The sequence below is a fragment of the Pleuronectes platessa genome, chromosome 20, assembly GCF_947347685.1.
Source record: "Pleuronectes platessa chromosome 20, fPlePla1.1, whole genome shotgun sequence".
Lineage (NCBI taxonomy): Eukaryota > Metazoa > Chordata > Actinopteri > Pleuronectiformes > Pleuronectidae > Pleuronectes > Pleuronectes platessa.
In genome coordinates, this window is record NC_070645.1 from 21,195,165 (window position 1) to 21,208,879 (window position 13,715).

Here is a 13,715-nt window from a genome sequence, read left to right on the forward strand (position 1 = left end):
ACACTGACTCTTCTTCTCCTCCAGATAACACTGACTCTTCTTCTTCAGATAACACTGACTCTTCTTCTTCTCCTCTAGATAACCCTGACCCTTTTTCTTCTCCTCTAGATAACACTGACTCTTCTTCTTCAGATAACACTGACTCTTCTTCTCCTCTAGATAACACTGACTCTTCTTCTTCTCCTCTAGATAACACTGACTCTTCTTCTCCTCCAGATAACACTGACTCTTCTTCTTCAGATAACACTGACTCTTCTTCTTCTCCTCTAGATAACCCTGACTCTTCTTCTTCAGATAACACTGACTCTTCTTCTTCTCCTCCAGATAACACTGACTCTTCTTCTTCTCCTCCAGATAACACTGACTTTTCTTCTCCAGATAACCCTGACTCTTCTTCTTCTCCTCCAGATAACACTGACTCTTCATCTTCTCCTTCAGATAACACTGACTCTTCATCTTCTCCTCCAGATAACACTGACTCTTCTTCTCCTCCAGATAACACTGACTTTTCTTCTCCAGATAACCCTGACTCTTCTTCTTCTCCTCCAGATAACACTGACTCTTCATCTTCTCCTTCAGATAACACTGACTCTTCTTCTCCTCCAGATAACACTGACTTTTCTTCTCCAGATAACCCTGACTCTTCTTCTTCTCCTCCAGATAACACTGACTCTTCTTCTCCAGATAACCCTGTCTGGTGTTCTTCCTCGGCTCCAGAAACACTAACTCTTCTTCTCTCTGTCTGTCTCTCAGCTGGACTGGACATCAGCTCCATGGCCGATGACTCGTCTTGGACCTGTGAGCCAACAGGAAGTGGTGGTCGAGGCCAGAGGTCAATGCAAGAGGAGCCCCTGGATGCTATCTTGAGTCCTGAGCTGGACAAAATGGTGACTGATGGTGAGTTTTAAGTGGAACCAAAGAAGTTTTAGAGATTTTGTGTAGAAGAGATCTGCCAGTGAATGAACACACAGAGTATTGATTACTTATTGATCAGCATCTGATGAGAAACGTTTTTGCTTTGTTTCAGGCGCCATCCTCAGCAGACTCTTCAAAATCCCAGGTGAGACTGAGAGTCACACTCAACTGAGAACTGCAAACTGTCCACGAGCACAGAAAACTAATGTGTGTGTGTGTGTAGAGCTGGAGGGGAAGGACGTGGAGGAGGTGTTCACTGCTGTTCTCAGTCCAAACAGCAGCAACAACCAACCACAGCAAAACCGACACACACACAGTGCTGCTGGGAGCAAGACACACACCCACCACCCAGGTACACACACCACTCACAGATTGTCTTGGTCCTTCAGTTGTTTTTACACTGATCATTAGTGACGTCACAGTAACAAACAAACTCTGCTTCTGAGCAGCTGCTTCGTTCCCATGTCTGCCGCTGATCAATGGCCTGATGGGAGCTGCTCCTCACTTTCAAAACAATCCCATGACGTCCAGCGGTGCCCAGGCTCCAGGAGGCTTTAGGATGCCCCCCACTGGAGGACCTGCACTGAGTGCATCGACAGGCACCACCCCTGTGCTGACCTCAACCAATCAGCAGCCAGCTGGAGAGAGCACGCAGGATGTGATGTCGACGGCTCAGAGGGGCATGTTGAAGTGGGAGAAAGAAGAAACGCTGGGAGAGCTTGCTACTGTCGCCCCGGTCCTCTACTGTAATACTAACTTCCCCCAGCTGAGGGAGCAGCATCCTGGTAGTTATATGCATATATATAAACACAGTGGTTAAAACAGTTCAGTGTAAAGAATAAGAATTGAAATAGTTATTGCTGCTTTACTGTGTGTGTGTGTGTGTCAGACTGGTCCACCAGGGTGAAGCAGATTGCGAAGCTGTGGAGAAAAGCCAGCTCTCAGGACAGAGCACCCTTTGTGGTGAGTATATTTTATATTTGACTTGGATTTGTTTTCATGAAATATTATATATGTTTTAATTGAGGCAATAATAAACATGTTTATTGTATATATATTTGTCTGTATGTGTATATATTATGATTTATTTATAGATGCACTGTATGAATGTGTGTGTGAATGGGTGAATGGCAGTAAACTGTAAAATGTTTTGAGTTGTATCAAGACTAAAACTCACATGATACTTGAAGAGAAACCACAGGTTTCTTGGCTGTTGACTCGGCGACGCCCTGAAGTTCATTTTGAACAAATGTCTCATCACAACATTATTAAAGTTATTAGACATTAAGAATGCATCCAACAGTCCAACAGTAAAGAGCAAACAGCAGAATGTTTTGGATTGTTCATGTCTACGTGACTGATTCTTCATTTAAAGCTGTTGGAGGTTGAAATGTGTTGACACTGACAAACGCACTGCAACTTAAGAAAACACATGCAAGTAGACAAAACACACGCAAAGTAAGAAGACTTCTTCATCCATGTCACAACACAACACATTACAGAAAACAACAAGGGAAGTGTTTCCAGAGGACACATAAAGTGATGGACATGCCCGGTTGTTGTTGGGAGTCGGTGTCCGTCTGATATTAGAACATGTGATCGCATGATTCAGATATTTCTGCAGATGTCTAATGTTAACCGAGCGTTGACGTTTTGCTTATTAGCTACACACAAAATACACACAACCGGACTTTGCTTGTGTTTTGTCAACCTGCATGTGTTTTCTTGCGTTGCAGTGCGTTGAGCTCTCAGGGCCACTGTAAAAAACACCAGATAACACTGAGTGAACACACAATCATTTCCTGCTTTTACTTCAGTACAGTAAATGATTGATGTGTATGAGGAGCATTTTAAAAGAGACTGAGGCTGTTTCCTAAAGACTTCATCATCAACCAGGTCAACTGCTCAGGAATCGTTACACGTGGCCTTCTGTGTGAACGAGGTGTTTTCTCTCTCTGGCAGCAAAAAGCTCGAGACAACCGAGCGGCTCAGCGTATTAACAAAGTGCAACTGTCCAACGAGCCAATGAAACGCAGCCTGCCCCCTCAGCTGCCTCCTCAGCCGCCGCCTCAGCCGCCGCCGCCACTGTCACCGCCGGTGCAGCTGGGACAGTATGACCCCGCCTCCATGGACATGGAGGGGGACTTCAAGGACCCACTGAGGCCCAGAGAGTCGGAGCAGGAGCAGGAGTGGAAGCTCAGACAGGTGAGCAGAGGTTCAGAATTTGTCTTGAACACATCATCCTGAGAGGAAACCAACACCGAGTCATATCGACTAACTGTTCAACCACAGAATTGTTTTTTCTCCACACGTTAAATCATAATACAGTTTGAGCATGTTTTCAGTTCATAGACACAGAACCAGAGAATTAGTTAGTTTCACCTCCAGCTGTGACAGGCTGGTGTTGGTTTCCCACTCTGAGATGTAACCATGCTAACCCTCATGCTGCATGTCATAAGGCTGTGGAGACAGTTGAGAGTGGAGGTGGTCACATGACTGTAACTGGGGCATGAGAGTCTATGAACTAGTGTGTGTGTGTGTGTGTGTGTGTGTGTGTGTGTGTGTGTGTGTGTGTGTGTGTGTGTGTGTGTGTGTGTGTGTGTGTGTGTGTGTGTGTGTGTGTGTGTGTGTGTGTGTGTGTGTGTGTGTGTGTACCTGCTCACTTACACTAATGCCTGATGTAATTGTCATTGAAAAGGGAGAGGTTAAAGACAGATGGGGAGCCGGTAAGAAGAGGCAGGAAAATCTCCCCCAAAGCAAAGTCCTAAAATCACCAACAGATAAAGATTGTCCTCACCAAGCACCTGTAGCAGGAGGTGACAAACCAGCTCTGGTAAGATTTCAAAGTGAAACTGTTTGAAGCAGACTTCCTGGATCATGATCCTCTGAAATCCTCTTCCTGTTCCGAGTCAGTGCCAAGCTCGTCCACACTTTAGATTTCACTCTGATCAACTGTCGTCTGCACACGGTTCACACGGTGGAGGGGGAGGGAAAGCCAGCATTACCAGCTGCCATGTAGAAACTGATGATCACGCTGACTCTCACCTGACACACATCTCTCTCTCTCTCTCTCGCTCTCTTTCTCTTGCTCTCTCTCTCTCTCTCTCTTTCTCTCTCCCCTCACAGCAAATGCGTCAGAAGAGTAAACAGCTGGCGAAGATCGAGGCGACTCAGAAGTTGGAGCAGGTGAAGAATGAACAGCTGCAACAGCAGCGTCTGTTGGCAAGTCAGCGTCTGATTGGTCAACTGTCCCCAGAGAGCGACAGCCGCAGCCCCATGACCCCCACGCAGCAGCCGGCCTCCCCTGCACACCCTCACCCCAGGCTGCAGGGGGCAGGTGAGGGTTCAGGACTGGTCGACAACGTCTTCCTCAGACCGCAGGCTCCACCCCTCTCTGGCTTCTCCTCACTCCCTCACTCCCCTCACCCCTCCTCCCCTCTCCACCAGCCCCCATCCTCCCCGCAGATGTTCTCCCCGCCCTCCTCCCGCCCCTCCTCTCCATGGGATCCTTACAGTAAGGTAGTAGGGACGCCCCGCCCTTCCGCCTCCCAGCCTGGTGGTCTGCCGCCCCACCAGCAGCAGCGTCGTAACTCCCTTAGTGCCTCCCCGGCCCACGATACCTTTGGTTCTCCTGCTCCATCCCCCGACTCCAAAGCCTGCGACAACTCCAGGGCCCTCGGTCCTCCACCAGGTAACTGTTACCCTCCTTCTGGCTCCGCTCCTGACCATGCAGTCAGACACGTCAGTGTCCGAACAGCTGAAACCTTCCAGAGGACTCCTCACAACAGCAGTAAACTCCGTGTAGCGGCTGAATTGTACGGGCGGGTCGGTGAACTGGTGTTTAAAGCCCCCATGCCTCCCCAGCAGGAGATGTTTGGAAACATGGGGGCAGGAGCAGGCGAAGGAGGAGCGGGAAGGAGACCCACAGACCTGGGCTTTGTCCTCCCCCAGATGCAGGACCCTTCTTTCCCCTCCAGTCCACTCTCAGGGCTGGGCTCACCCCACCGCAGCCCCTACACCCAGACACCCGGAACCCCCAGACCCGACTACTGCCAGCAGATCCCCGACCCCTTCACCCAGCACTCACCTTTGACCTCCAGACCCTCTCCTGACCCCTACACTAACCCTCTGGCCACCGGTACACCACGTCCACACTCTGATCCCTCCTACCTCACCCCCCCTCCCACGCTGCAAATGGACCAGTTCAACCAGCAGCCTGCTAACCGCCGTCCATCCCCCTCCCATCCAACCCTCGACGCTTACACCTCCCACCCAGGTACGCCCCGCCCCTCTGGCACTGAGCGTGTCCCTCAATCACCAGGGAGTCAGCGGAGCAGCGACCCCTACGCCCAGCGACCCTCCACACCGACACCCCACCAGGTACGTGGGGTCTGTACTGCAGTTCACACATCTTTACTGCAGTGTGCACAAGTCAGTCTGAGTCAAATGTTCTCTCTTCAGTCTCCAGGAAAACAACAGGACTCCTTTCCCAGAACCCCCAGCAGTCAGACCTCAAAGCAACCTGGGATGTCAGAGGATGGCTTCTCTGGTCAAACTCCAGGTCACGACCCCTTTGAGCAGGGTCACATGACACCTGGCCTTTCACCGATTGACAAGACAGCAGCCGATGAAATGGCAGTGCTGGGTTTGGCCTCTTTAGATGGACCAATGAGCATGCTGCCGCAGCCTGGTGACTCAGAGGACAAGTTGAGACAGGTAGGACGGGGGATTCATCTGTACTGCGTCTTGCTGTGTACTAGGGGTGGCCGATATAACCTCAAAATTATATCACGATATTTCCAACTTAATTTGCGCACTGCTCTGTCATTGTGGGGTCCTTCACACTCCTGAGGATGAAGAAAGTTAGTCTCTCTCCCTCTCTCTCTCTCTCTCTCTCTCACACTCACACACATACTGATGTGACCAGATGATCGTTTTAGCAGATCAGATGTCATAAAGCTATATGTTCACACATTAACCCCCAAACTCTTACATTGAACGGTTTACATTCAACAACCAGTAGAGAAAGCAGACTGACCGTAGAGGTGAACAGTTTGGGCTGGAGACGTTGTTGTGCGCGCTGAGGTTAATATTGCGATATAACACTTTTTTTTAAATCACGTAAACAGCTCTACAGGTATTATCATAGACGTGTGATAAAGCTTAACTGTGTCCTCTCTCTGCTCCGCTGCAGCGTCAGCGGCTGCGTCAGCTCATCCTGAGGCAGCAGCAGCAGAAGAGTGCGCTACGTCAGGAGAAAGGTCTCCAGGAAGCAGCTTCAGGACCAGCTTCGTCCCTCGCTGCTCCACCTGCTCCTGGTTCAGGAATACCCCGTCACTGGTCTCAGGACAACTCTGCCGCCCCTTCCGCTCTTCCAGCAGAATTGTTTCCACGCCCCCCACCTCCCTACCCCGGGACAGTGAGGCCTGGAGGTCTTGCGGGGGCTCCAGCTCCGAGGTTCCCTGGAGGATTCTCGGGGGAGCGGCAGAGAAGCTTCACGCCCAGCGAGGCTCCGTTCACCAGGTACAGCCTCCCCAGAGAGCTGGCTGAAAGAGGACCAGTCCTGAGGTGAGAGGATAAACCAAACCAAACCTGGTCCTGAGGTGATCTGATGATGTGGTCTGAACTCGTCTCTCCTGTTCTCCAGGTTCACTGTTCCCCCAGGAGCTCAAGTTCTCCAGGACTCATTTTTGGGACCTCCCCAGGGTTCGATGCTTGGTTCTGGGCTCGGTGCAGTAGAGGGAGTCCCGGTCCAGATGAGGAGGCCGATGCCTGGAGACTTCACTGGCATCCGACCCCTCCCCACTCCCAACACCCACCCACACATGATGCCAGGTTTGATTGATTAATGATCAAAAGAGTGAAAATAATCTGTTTAGTTTTGTCATCTACTCGACTCTGTATTTCTACATCATGTTTTCTAGTCTACTTGACTTGTTAGTTTTTCCCTCATCACTCATTAAAAAGGATATTTATAATTATTATTAAAGATTTTATGAAGACGCTGTTTCTGCCCCTGCCTCCCCCCTCAGGTGTCCCCCAGCCGTTCCTCCCACGTTCCCTCCCCATCCAGCAGCACAGCATCAGGGGCCAGCCCTACATTGAGCTCCGACACAGGGCCCCTGAGAATCGCCTGAGGCTGCCCTTCCCTCCGACCGAGGCCCCACTGCTGTACCCCAGAGCCCTCCAGCCCCCCACGCTCAGGCCCAGTCAGGGCGCTAGGATGGTCACGACCCCTATGGGCGCACAGATGGTGATGGTGGAGCAGCTGAACCAGCAGCACCTCAGCCACACGACAGCTCTGCCTCAAAGTGGCCCAGAGTCAACTCTCCCAGTGGCTGATGGGATTGAGGAGCACATGGAGGGAGAGGAGTCTGCCGTGAAGGACCTGGAGGACGTGGAGGTGAAAGATCTGGTTGACCTCAACCTGAACCTCGACCCTGAAGACGGTACGAGTCACATCTTGTTAGGCAGAAGAATTCGATCGTTTCTACTCACCATGATATTTGATTACCAGTTGGGCTATGCAGTACTGAGTCCTCGTGAGTCAGAAGTCACGTGATGTCAGATCTGTTCAGCGGCAATAGAATCGGCCATTTTGAAATGACTTGATCAGTAAAAACGGGAAACTTGTGTCATCTGTGTAAAAAATAAATAATAAATCATCTGTTTCAGGTAAAGAGGACCTGGATCTGGGTCCTAACGACCTGCATCTCGATGACTTCCTGCTGTCGGGTAAGTTCGACCTGATCGCCTACGCTGACCCTGAGCTCAACCTGGAGGACAAGAAGGACATGTTTAACGAGGAGCTGGACCTGGGGGAGACGGTGGAGGACAAGGACGGGGGAGAGAGAAGTGATGTTGCAGGGGGGTACAGGAAGACAGATAGCCACACCCACCTGATGGGCCAGGTTAAACAGGAAGTGAAGGACTGCGTTAAGACAGAAGTTAGTGACGGTCCCTCGGCAGCTCTGCACCTGACAACACATCAGCCAGGAGCTCCAGGGACCAGGGCGGCAGGCTCCAGCCAGGCAGGACCCTCTGCCCTTCTCGCCAAGGTGAGAGCATCTCTCAGCGGCTTGCGTTACGAGAGTTGATCAATAACAGAATAAACATCAGTAATTTGACAAAATAAGTTGTCTGGTTGAAGACGTTTTCTTTCCTCCAGGAGAAGGGGGAGGACTTGGGTGTGGTTCCAGCTCTTCAGGACCATGAACTGGCTCCGATGTCAGTCATGGCTCCCAGAGTCCAAACCCCTGCAGGTGAGCTGATCAGTTTTATAGATTATTGATCTGTGTTGACTTGATTTGATGAAATTAAACCACAACGTCTCATCTGTCACCTCGTCTCCAGGGCAAGCGTCAGTCTTCCAGCCGCAGCAGAGACCCTTCGACCCCTCGCCCCTCGTCCCCCCTCAACCCCATTGCCTCCTCAACCCCCAGAACCAACTTCCACACCTGGGGACATCCACTCAGAACCAGGTGCAGAGCCTAAACAAAGCCAGGCCCATGCTCCTGGAGGAGCAGCCCCTCCTCCTGCAGGACCTCCTGGACCAGGAGCGTCAGGAGCAGCAGCAGCAGAAACAGATGCAGGCACTGATCCGACAGAGGTCCACCTCCGACTCTCTGTTCCCAAACATGGGTAAGACCAGAACCCCTGTCCCATTGTCAGCTGAGTCGCAGCTTCACATTGTCTCTAGTCTTGATGATCTGAACAACACAAACAGTTCAAATGGACCAATCACAGTGGTTGTTGTCCTGCAGCCTTGACATCAAACCTCCAAAGAACGTAAACAAATCCAGTGTCACTCACATCCTCTCTCTCTCTGTGTGTGTGTAGAAGACTTCGACTCGGTCTCAGACCCCATCATGAAGGCTAAGATGGTGGCTCTGAAGGGCATCAACAAGGTGATGACTCAGGGAAACATAGGACTTAACCCGATGGCCATCAACAGGTATGACCTCTGATCAGGAGGAGGAGATAAATCATCCGTGTTCCTGTGGAAACTGACTTTGTGTGTGTCTGTGTCAGGTTTCCACAGCCTCCAGCTCCAGGGGACCCGTGTCCAGAGGAGACACCACAGCCTCCACACCTTGCTGGACAGGTGAGTAGAACCGCAGCATATTGACACCTGGACAATCTCCTGCTGCGTTTTTCACATGTGAAACACAAACTCCTTAAACACTCATAAAGTCATCTACAGTGAAATGTCTTGTGAGCTGAGACTTTGTTCTCTTCCTGTCAGGACGAGCAGTTGAATCCTCCTCTGGTTCGACCGACCCCGCCCAGCTCCAGCCCGGGCTTCGTCAGTGAGTATCCTCCCACTCAGTCCACTGTCACTGACTGTTGAATTAATCCTGAACCCAGGTTGGCTCATGAAATGAAGCTGTCATGTTTCTGCAGACGAGTCTCAGCGGTGTCAGTACGAGGAGTGGTTGGGGGAGACGCAGCAGCTCTTGCAGATGCAGCAGCGCCTCCTGGAGGAACAGGTCGCTGCCCACCGCAAGACCAAAAAAGCTCTGTCGGCCAAACAAAGAACAGCCAAGAAGGCGGGACGAGCTTTCTCCGAGGAGGACGCCGCCCAACTCCGCTACATCACAGAGCAGCAGGGAGCGGTCCAGAAACAGCTGGAGCAGGTAGAGGAACTCTCCAGCTGATCGATCTAAGGGACTATTTTCTGTGGAGGATTGATCCTCTCACACAGTTTGGTTGTGTGTGACAGTCGATGATGATCATGGCCTTGATGATGTATTGTTTGTGTGTTCAGATCAGGAAGCAGCAGAAGGATCATACAGAGCTGATCGACGAGTACAGGACCAAACAGCAGGGGGCGTTGCAGCCGCCAGCCGCCCCCCCCATGATGCCCACAGGAGCACCACCCATCCCTCAGACCCTGCACTCCCAGCCCATGGTGCCCATGCAGCCCCACCCAGGCGGACCCACACAAGCCTGCGTAACAAACAACTCTCCTGGTTGGACTCCAGGGGGCACCGGTCCAGGGGCATTGGGGCATAGAATGCCACCTCATCTGCCCCCTACCCTGCCTAATACCCCCCAGGCCTCTCCACGCACCCAGACCCCGGTCATGGTGGCTGGGCTCCCCGCTCCAACAGCAGCCTTCAATACAGGGGGGCCCCGGGGCCCTTCTGGGGGTCCCAGTGGAGCAGCAGAGGACGAAGCCACCACCACGCCTCAGGTAAGACACCTGGAGTTTTAATATTCAAGATGTCCCATGTTCAGAGGCACAGGGATTCTCATCATGAAGAGAAACATCCTAATGTGAACTTTAACATGTACACATACAGTTGATTATTAACACTCCGCCCTGATCCCGGCACCGCAGGTGAAGTTTGATGACAACAACCCGTTCAGCGAAGGTTTCCAGGAGAGAGAGCGACGGGAGCGGCTGAGAGAGCAGCAGGAGAGGCAGAGAGTGCAGCTCATGCAGGAGGTACCGCCCCTCGCCGCCATCAACCAGGACACAGGAAGTAGAGAAGCAGTTCTTACTTTGTCCTTGTGCTCTCAGGTCGAGCGCCATCGAGCACTTCAGCAGAGAATGGAGCTGGAGCAGCAAGGCACCCTGGGAGCTTCCATGGGTACCGGGGCTGGAGTTGCAGCCCGGGTCGGACAGACGCCCGGACCTGGAGGTCCTGCAGAACCAGCCCCTTCCCCGGGAGCTGATATTCTCTCACAGTTGCCTTTCTTCAGCTCTGAGCTGCCGCAGGATTTCCTTCAGTCCTCCCCAGCCCCCAGCCCGCGGGGGGGGCCATTCGCCCATCAGCCAGGCCTCCACCAGGGCCTCGCAGGGCCCCCGCACCCAGGATCTCACTCACTTCCTGCCAACCTGCAGACCAGACCCAGGCTCCCAGGACCAGTCGGGCCCTCAGCCCAGGGACAGGCACGACAAGCTGGGATAGACCTTTCAGGACTAGCCCCCTCCAAACCCGGAGGTCCGGATGCTCGACTTGGATACGAGTCGTCCTTGCCGGCGTCCCCCGTCCCCAGCTCCTTCCCCTGCTCCTCCTCTGGAGGCCCCTCCCCCCTCACCCAGCTCTACTCCGACATCATCCCCAACGACAAACCAAAGAAAAAGAGGAGCAGGAAGCGAGACGGAGACAACATCGTGGGGGGAGGGGGAAGTAGGACGCCCCTGTCCTCCCACTCTGATGACAACACAGCTCCGCCCACTTCAGCGCTCTCTGACACTTCCTGTTGTACACCCACTCCGGGCACTGTGGACCAATCGGTCGTGTCGTTCAGTGGTCTGGCTCCGTCCTCGGAGCTGGAGAGGCAGCTGTCGGTCAGCGCTGTGGCCCAGCAGAGCGCCTCGGACCCGGGCCTGGAGTGTCAGCGAGGGCCCCTGTCGGCTCCTCTGCAGGTCAAGGTTTGGAGCTTTCTGATTCACTCAGTGTCTGATGTGGTGATGATGCTGCACGTGTTTATTTGTATTCTGGTTTCTCCTGCAGGAAGAGCGGGAGGACGATGGAGCCTGTGGGGCACGGGTGGTGAAGATGGAGGAGGGAGAAGGCGAGGTATTCTCCTCCCTGTCCCCCCTCCATGGGGGAGGAGGAGACGGGGGCAAGGAGCTGCTCAGACATCTACTGAAGGACAAGACGTCCCCTGCCATCACGCTGTCATACACCGTCCAGGCCCCGCCCTCCGCCTGCCGCCAGCTGTCCAATGAGAGCGTCCGTTCTGAGGAGGAGGACAAGCCTGGTTCCTATGGCAACGTGGTGAGGAGGGGGGGAGGAGTAATTTTGACCAAGTTCAGCAAAACATTTATTTAAAGTCATATTTAGTTTTTTGAGAATGACAGGGTCTGTTATTGCTCTCACCGTCTCATCTGCCTGACGCCTCATTCACACGCCCCCTGCAGGTGAGGAGGGAAGATGGGGAGCTGATGGATTCCTCCAACAGGAAGAAGGTTCAGCGCAGTAAGAGACTCACTCGCCCTGAGAAAGACAGAGCTGCTCCCAAATACAAGAGGAGGAAGAGAGAGGAGGAGGAGAAGACGCTGAACTCCTCCTCCTCTGACCCGCTAATGACACACCTCCGACAGGTACCATGGCCACGCCTCCTCCACGCCCCTCCTCTCTTCTCTTTCTTGATCTTTTTCTTTCTCCTCACTCTGAGACTAAACTCTTCTCGTTGTCGACACGATTCTTTTACTCTCAAACTTTGGTGGCGTCTTCACGCGACCTGTAAAACCTGTACTGAGCTCCTCCTCCTCCTCCTCCTCCTCCTCCTCCTCCTCCCTCTCAGCTGGCGGTGCTGCCCCTCATGGAGCCGGTTCTGAGGGTTGATCTGAGTCTGTTCCCCCCGTACGGCAGCTCGTCTCTGGGCAGAGACTCGAGGCTGAGCGGCTCCTTTGGGAATGCCTGCCTGGACGGAGTAACCGACTATTACTCCCAGCTCATATACAAGGTTCTACTGCAGTAGTACTACACTGATACTACCTACTACCGTCATACTACAGTGATATAGAAATACTACAGCAATTGTACAGTCTGCTCTGAGTGACTCTCTCTCTCTCTCTCTCTCTGTCCCAGCAGAATAACCTCAGTAACCCCCCCACACCTCCAGCCTCCTTGCCCCCCACCCCCCCGCCTGTCGCCAGGCAGAAGCTGTCGAACGGCTTCGCCACGACGGAGGAGCTGAGCAGGAAGGAGATCAGTGAGCAGGAAGGTGAGGAGACACTGAGCCGCTTCATAATCAAATATCCTTTATTGTCCCTATAGGGCAGTGGATCTCAAAGGGGGGGGGCGGTCTGTGATGTCCAGCTGGTCACATACTTCTGACCACAACGTTTCTCACAGTCATAAAAGTAGAGATAAAAAAAGCACATCTTTTCTAACGTGCAAGTTTTTATTATTTTCTCAGTGAAAAGTTCGTCAGATCTGAAGCAGAAAGGGGCGGGGCTTTTGGTTGTAAACCACACCCACAAGACGGTGGATGTCCCCGCCTCTTTACCGACTCCACCCCACAACAACCAGGAGGAGCTCAGGTAAACTGCCCACTGGTGAAGTTTTTAAATGTAAATTTATATACGTCATTAAAATATTTTCACAATATAAATCTTCTTCCCTTCAGGATCCAGGACTCCTCGGCGCGCAGCACCCCCGACGGCTTCGTCCCATCGTCGTCTCCGGAGAGCGTGTGGGACGGGGAGGTCAGCCGGTACCCCGACCTCTCCTTCATCAAACTGGAGCCGCCATCGCCCAGTCCGTCTCCCCCACTACCCATAACCCCCTGCGCCTGGGGGGCAGGTCAGTGACTGAAGGAAGCCGGGGCGGGGGGGTTAGAGATTTAACACCTTCTCTGTTCTGCTGAAAAACAACATGACACTCGACAAAGATGTTTTCAACTGTGTGTGTGTGTCTGTGTGTGTGTGTGTGTGTGTGTCTGTGTGTGCTCTGCAGTGAAACAGGAAGTGAAGGTGGAACCCCCCTCCTGCTCAAACACAGACTTGGTTACCATAGCGATAACTCTGAACCCAGTCGCAGCTCAGGTAAACAACTCGTTCTCTCGCTACAGGAAACTTTTGATCATATTCATATTCTTCCCTAATTAATAACACTTTCCTGATGACATCACTGTGTTTCCAGAATGTAGCAGGCGTCATGGCGGCCGTGGCGGCGCTGCTGCGGGTCCCCGGCCCCGTGGACTACCAGCTGAGCCGGGCCCCCGGCCCCGAGCACCGCCCTCTGCTGGCTGGAGTGAGAGTGCCGCTGCCACAGGTGTGTGTGGTGTGTGTGGTGTGTGTGGTGTGTGTGGTGTGTGTGTAGTGTGTGTGGTGTGAC

General features: G+C 52.7%; 1 protein-coding gene across 1 annotated transcript in view; it reads left to right on the forward strand.

Moving 5' to 3' along the window:
- The window catches only part of LOC128425543 (histone-lysine N-methyltransferase 2C-like), a 45,048-nt gene that overhangs the window by 23,458 nt on the left and 7,875 nt on the right, over positions 1–13,715 (forward strand). The window contains 30 exon segments of the mRNA XM_053412175.1: positions 754–897; positions 1,028–1,060; positions 1,139–1,267; positions 1,365–1,700; positions 1,805–1,878; positions 2,878–3,120; positions 3,614–3,748; positions 4,042–5,295; positions 5,377–5,631; positions 6,110–6,483; positions 6,563–6,750; positions 6,948–7,364; positions 7,591–7,973; positions 8,084–8,177; positions 8,269–8,556; positions 8,755–8,869; positions 8,947–9,019; positions 9,161–9,224; positions 9,319–9,551; positions 9,683–10,111; positions 10,259–10,366; positions 10,442–11,299; positions 11,382–11,648; positions 11,792–11,974; positions 12,178–12,339; positions 12,465–12,600; positions 12,796–12,919; positions 13,006–13,181; positions 13,335–13,423; positions 13,521–13,656. Coding sequence (XP_053268150.1) covers positions 754–897; positions 1,028–1,060; positions 1,139–1,267; positions 1,365–1,700; positions 1,805–1,878; positions 2,878–3,120; positions 3,614–3,748; positions 4,042–5,295; positions 5,377–5,631; positions 6,110–6,483; positions 6,563–6,750; positions 6,948–7,364; positions 7,591–7,973; positions 8,084–8,177; positions 8,269–8,556; positions 8,755–8,869; positions 8,947–9,019; positions 9,161–9,224; positions 9,319–9,551; positions 9,683–10,111; positions 10,259–10,366; positions 10,442–11,299; positions 11,382–11,648; positions 11,792–11,974; positions 12,178–12,339; positions 12,465–12,600; positions 12,796–12,919; positions 13,006–13,181; positions 13,335–13,423; positions 13,521–13,656 — 7,500 coding nt within the window.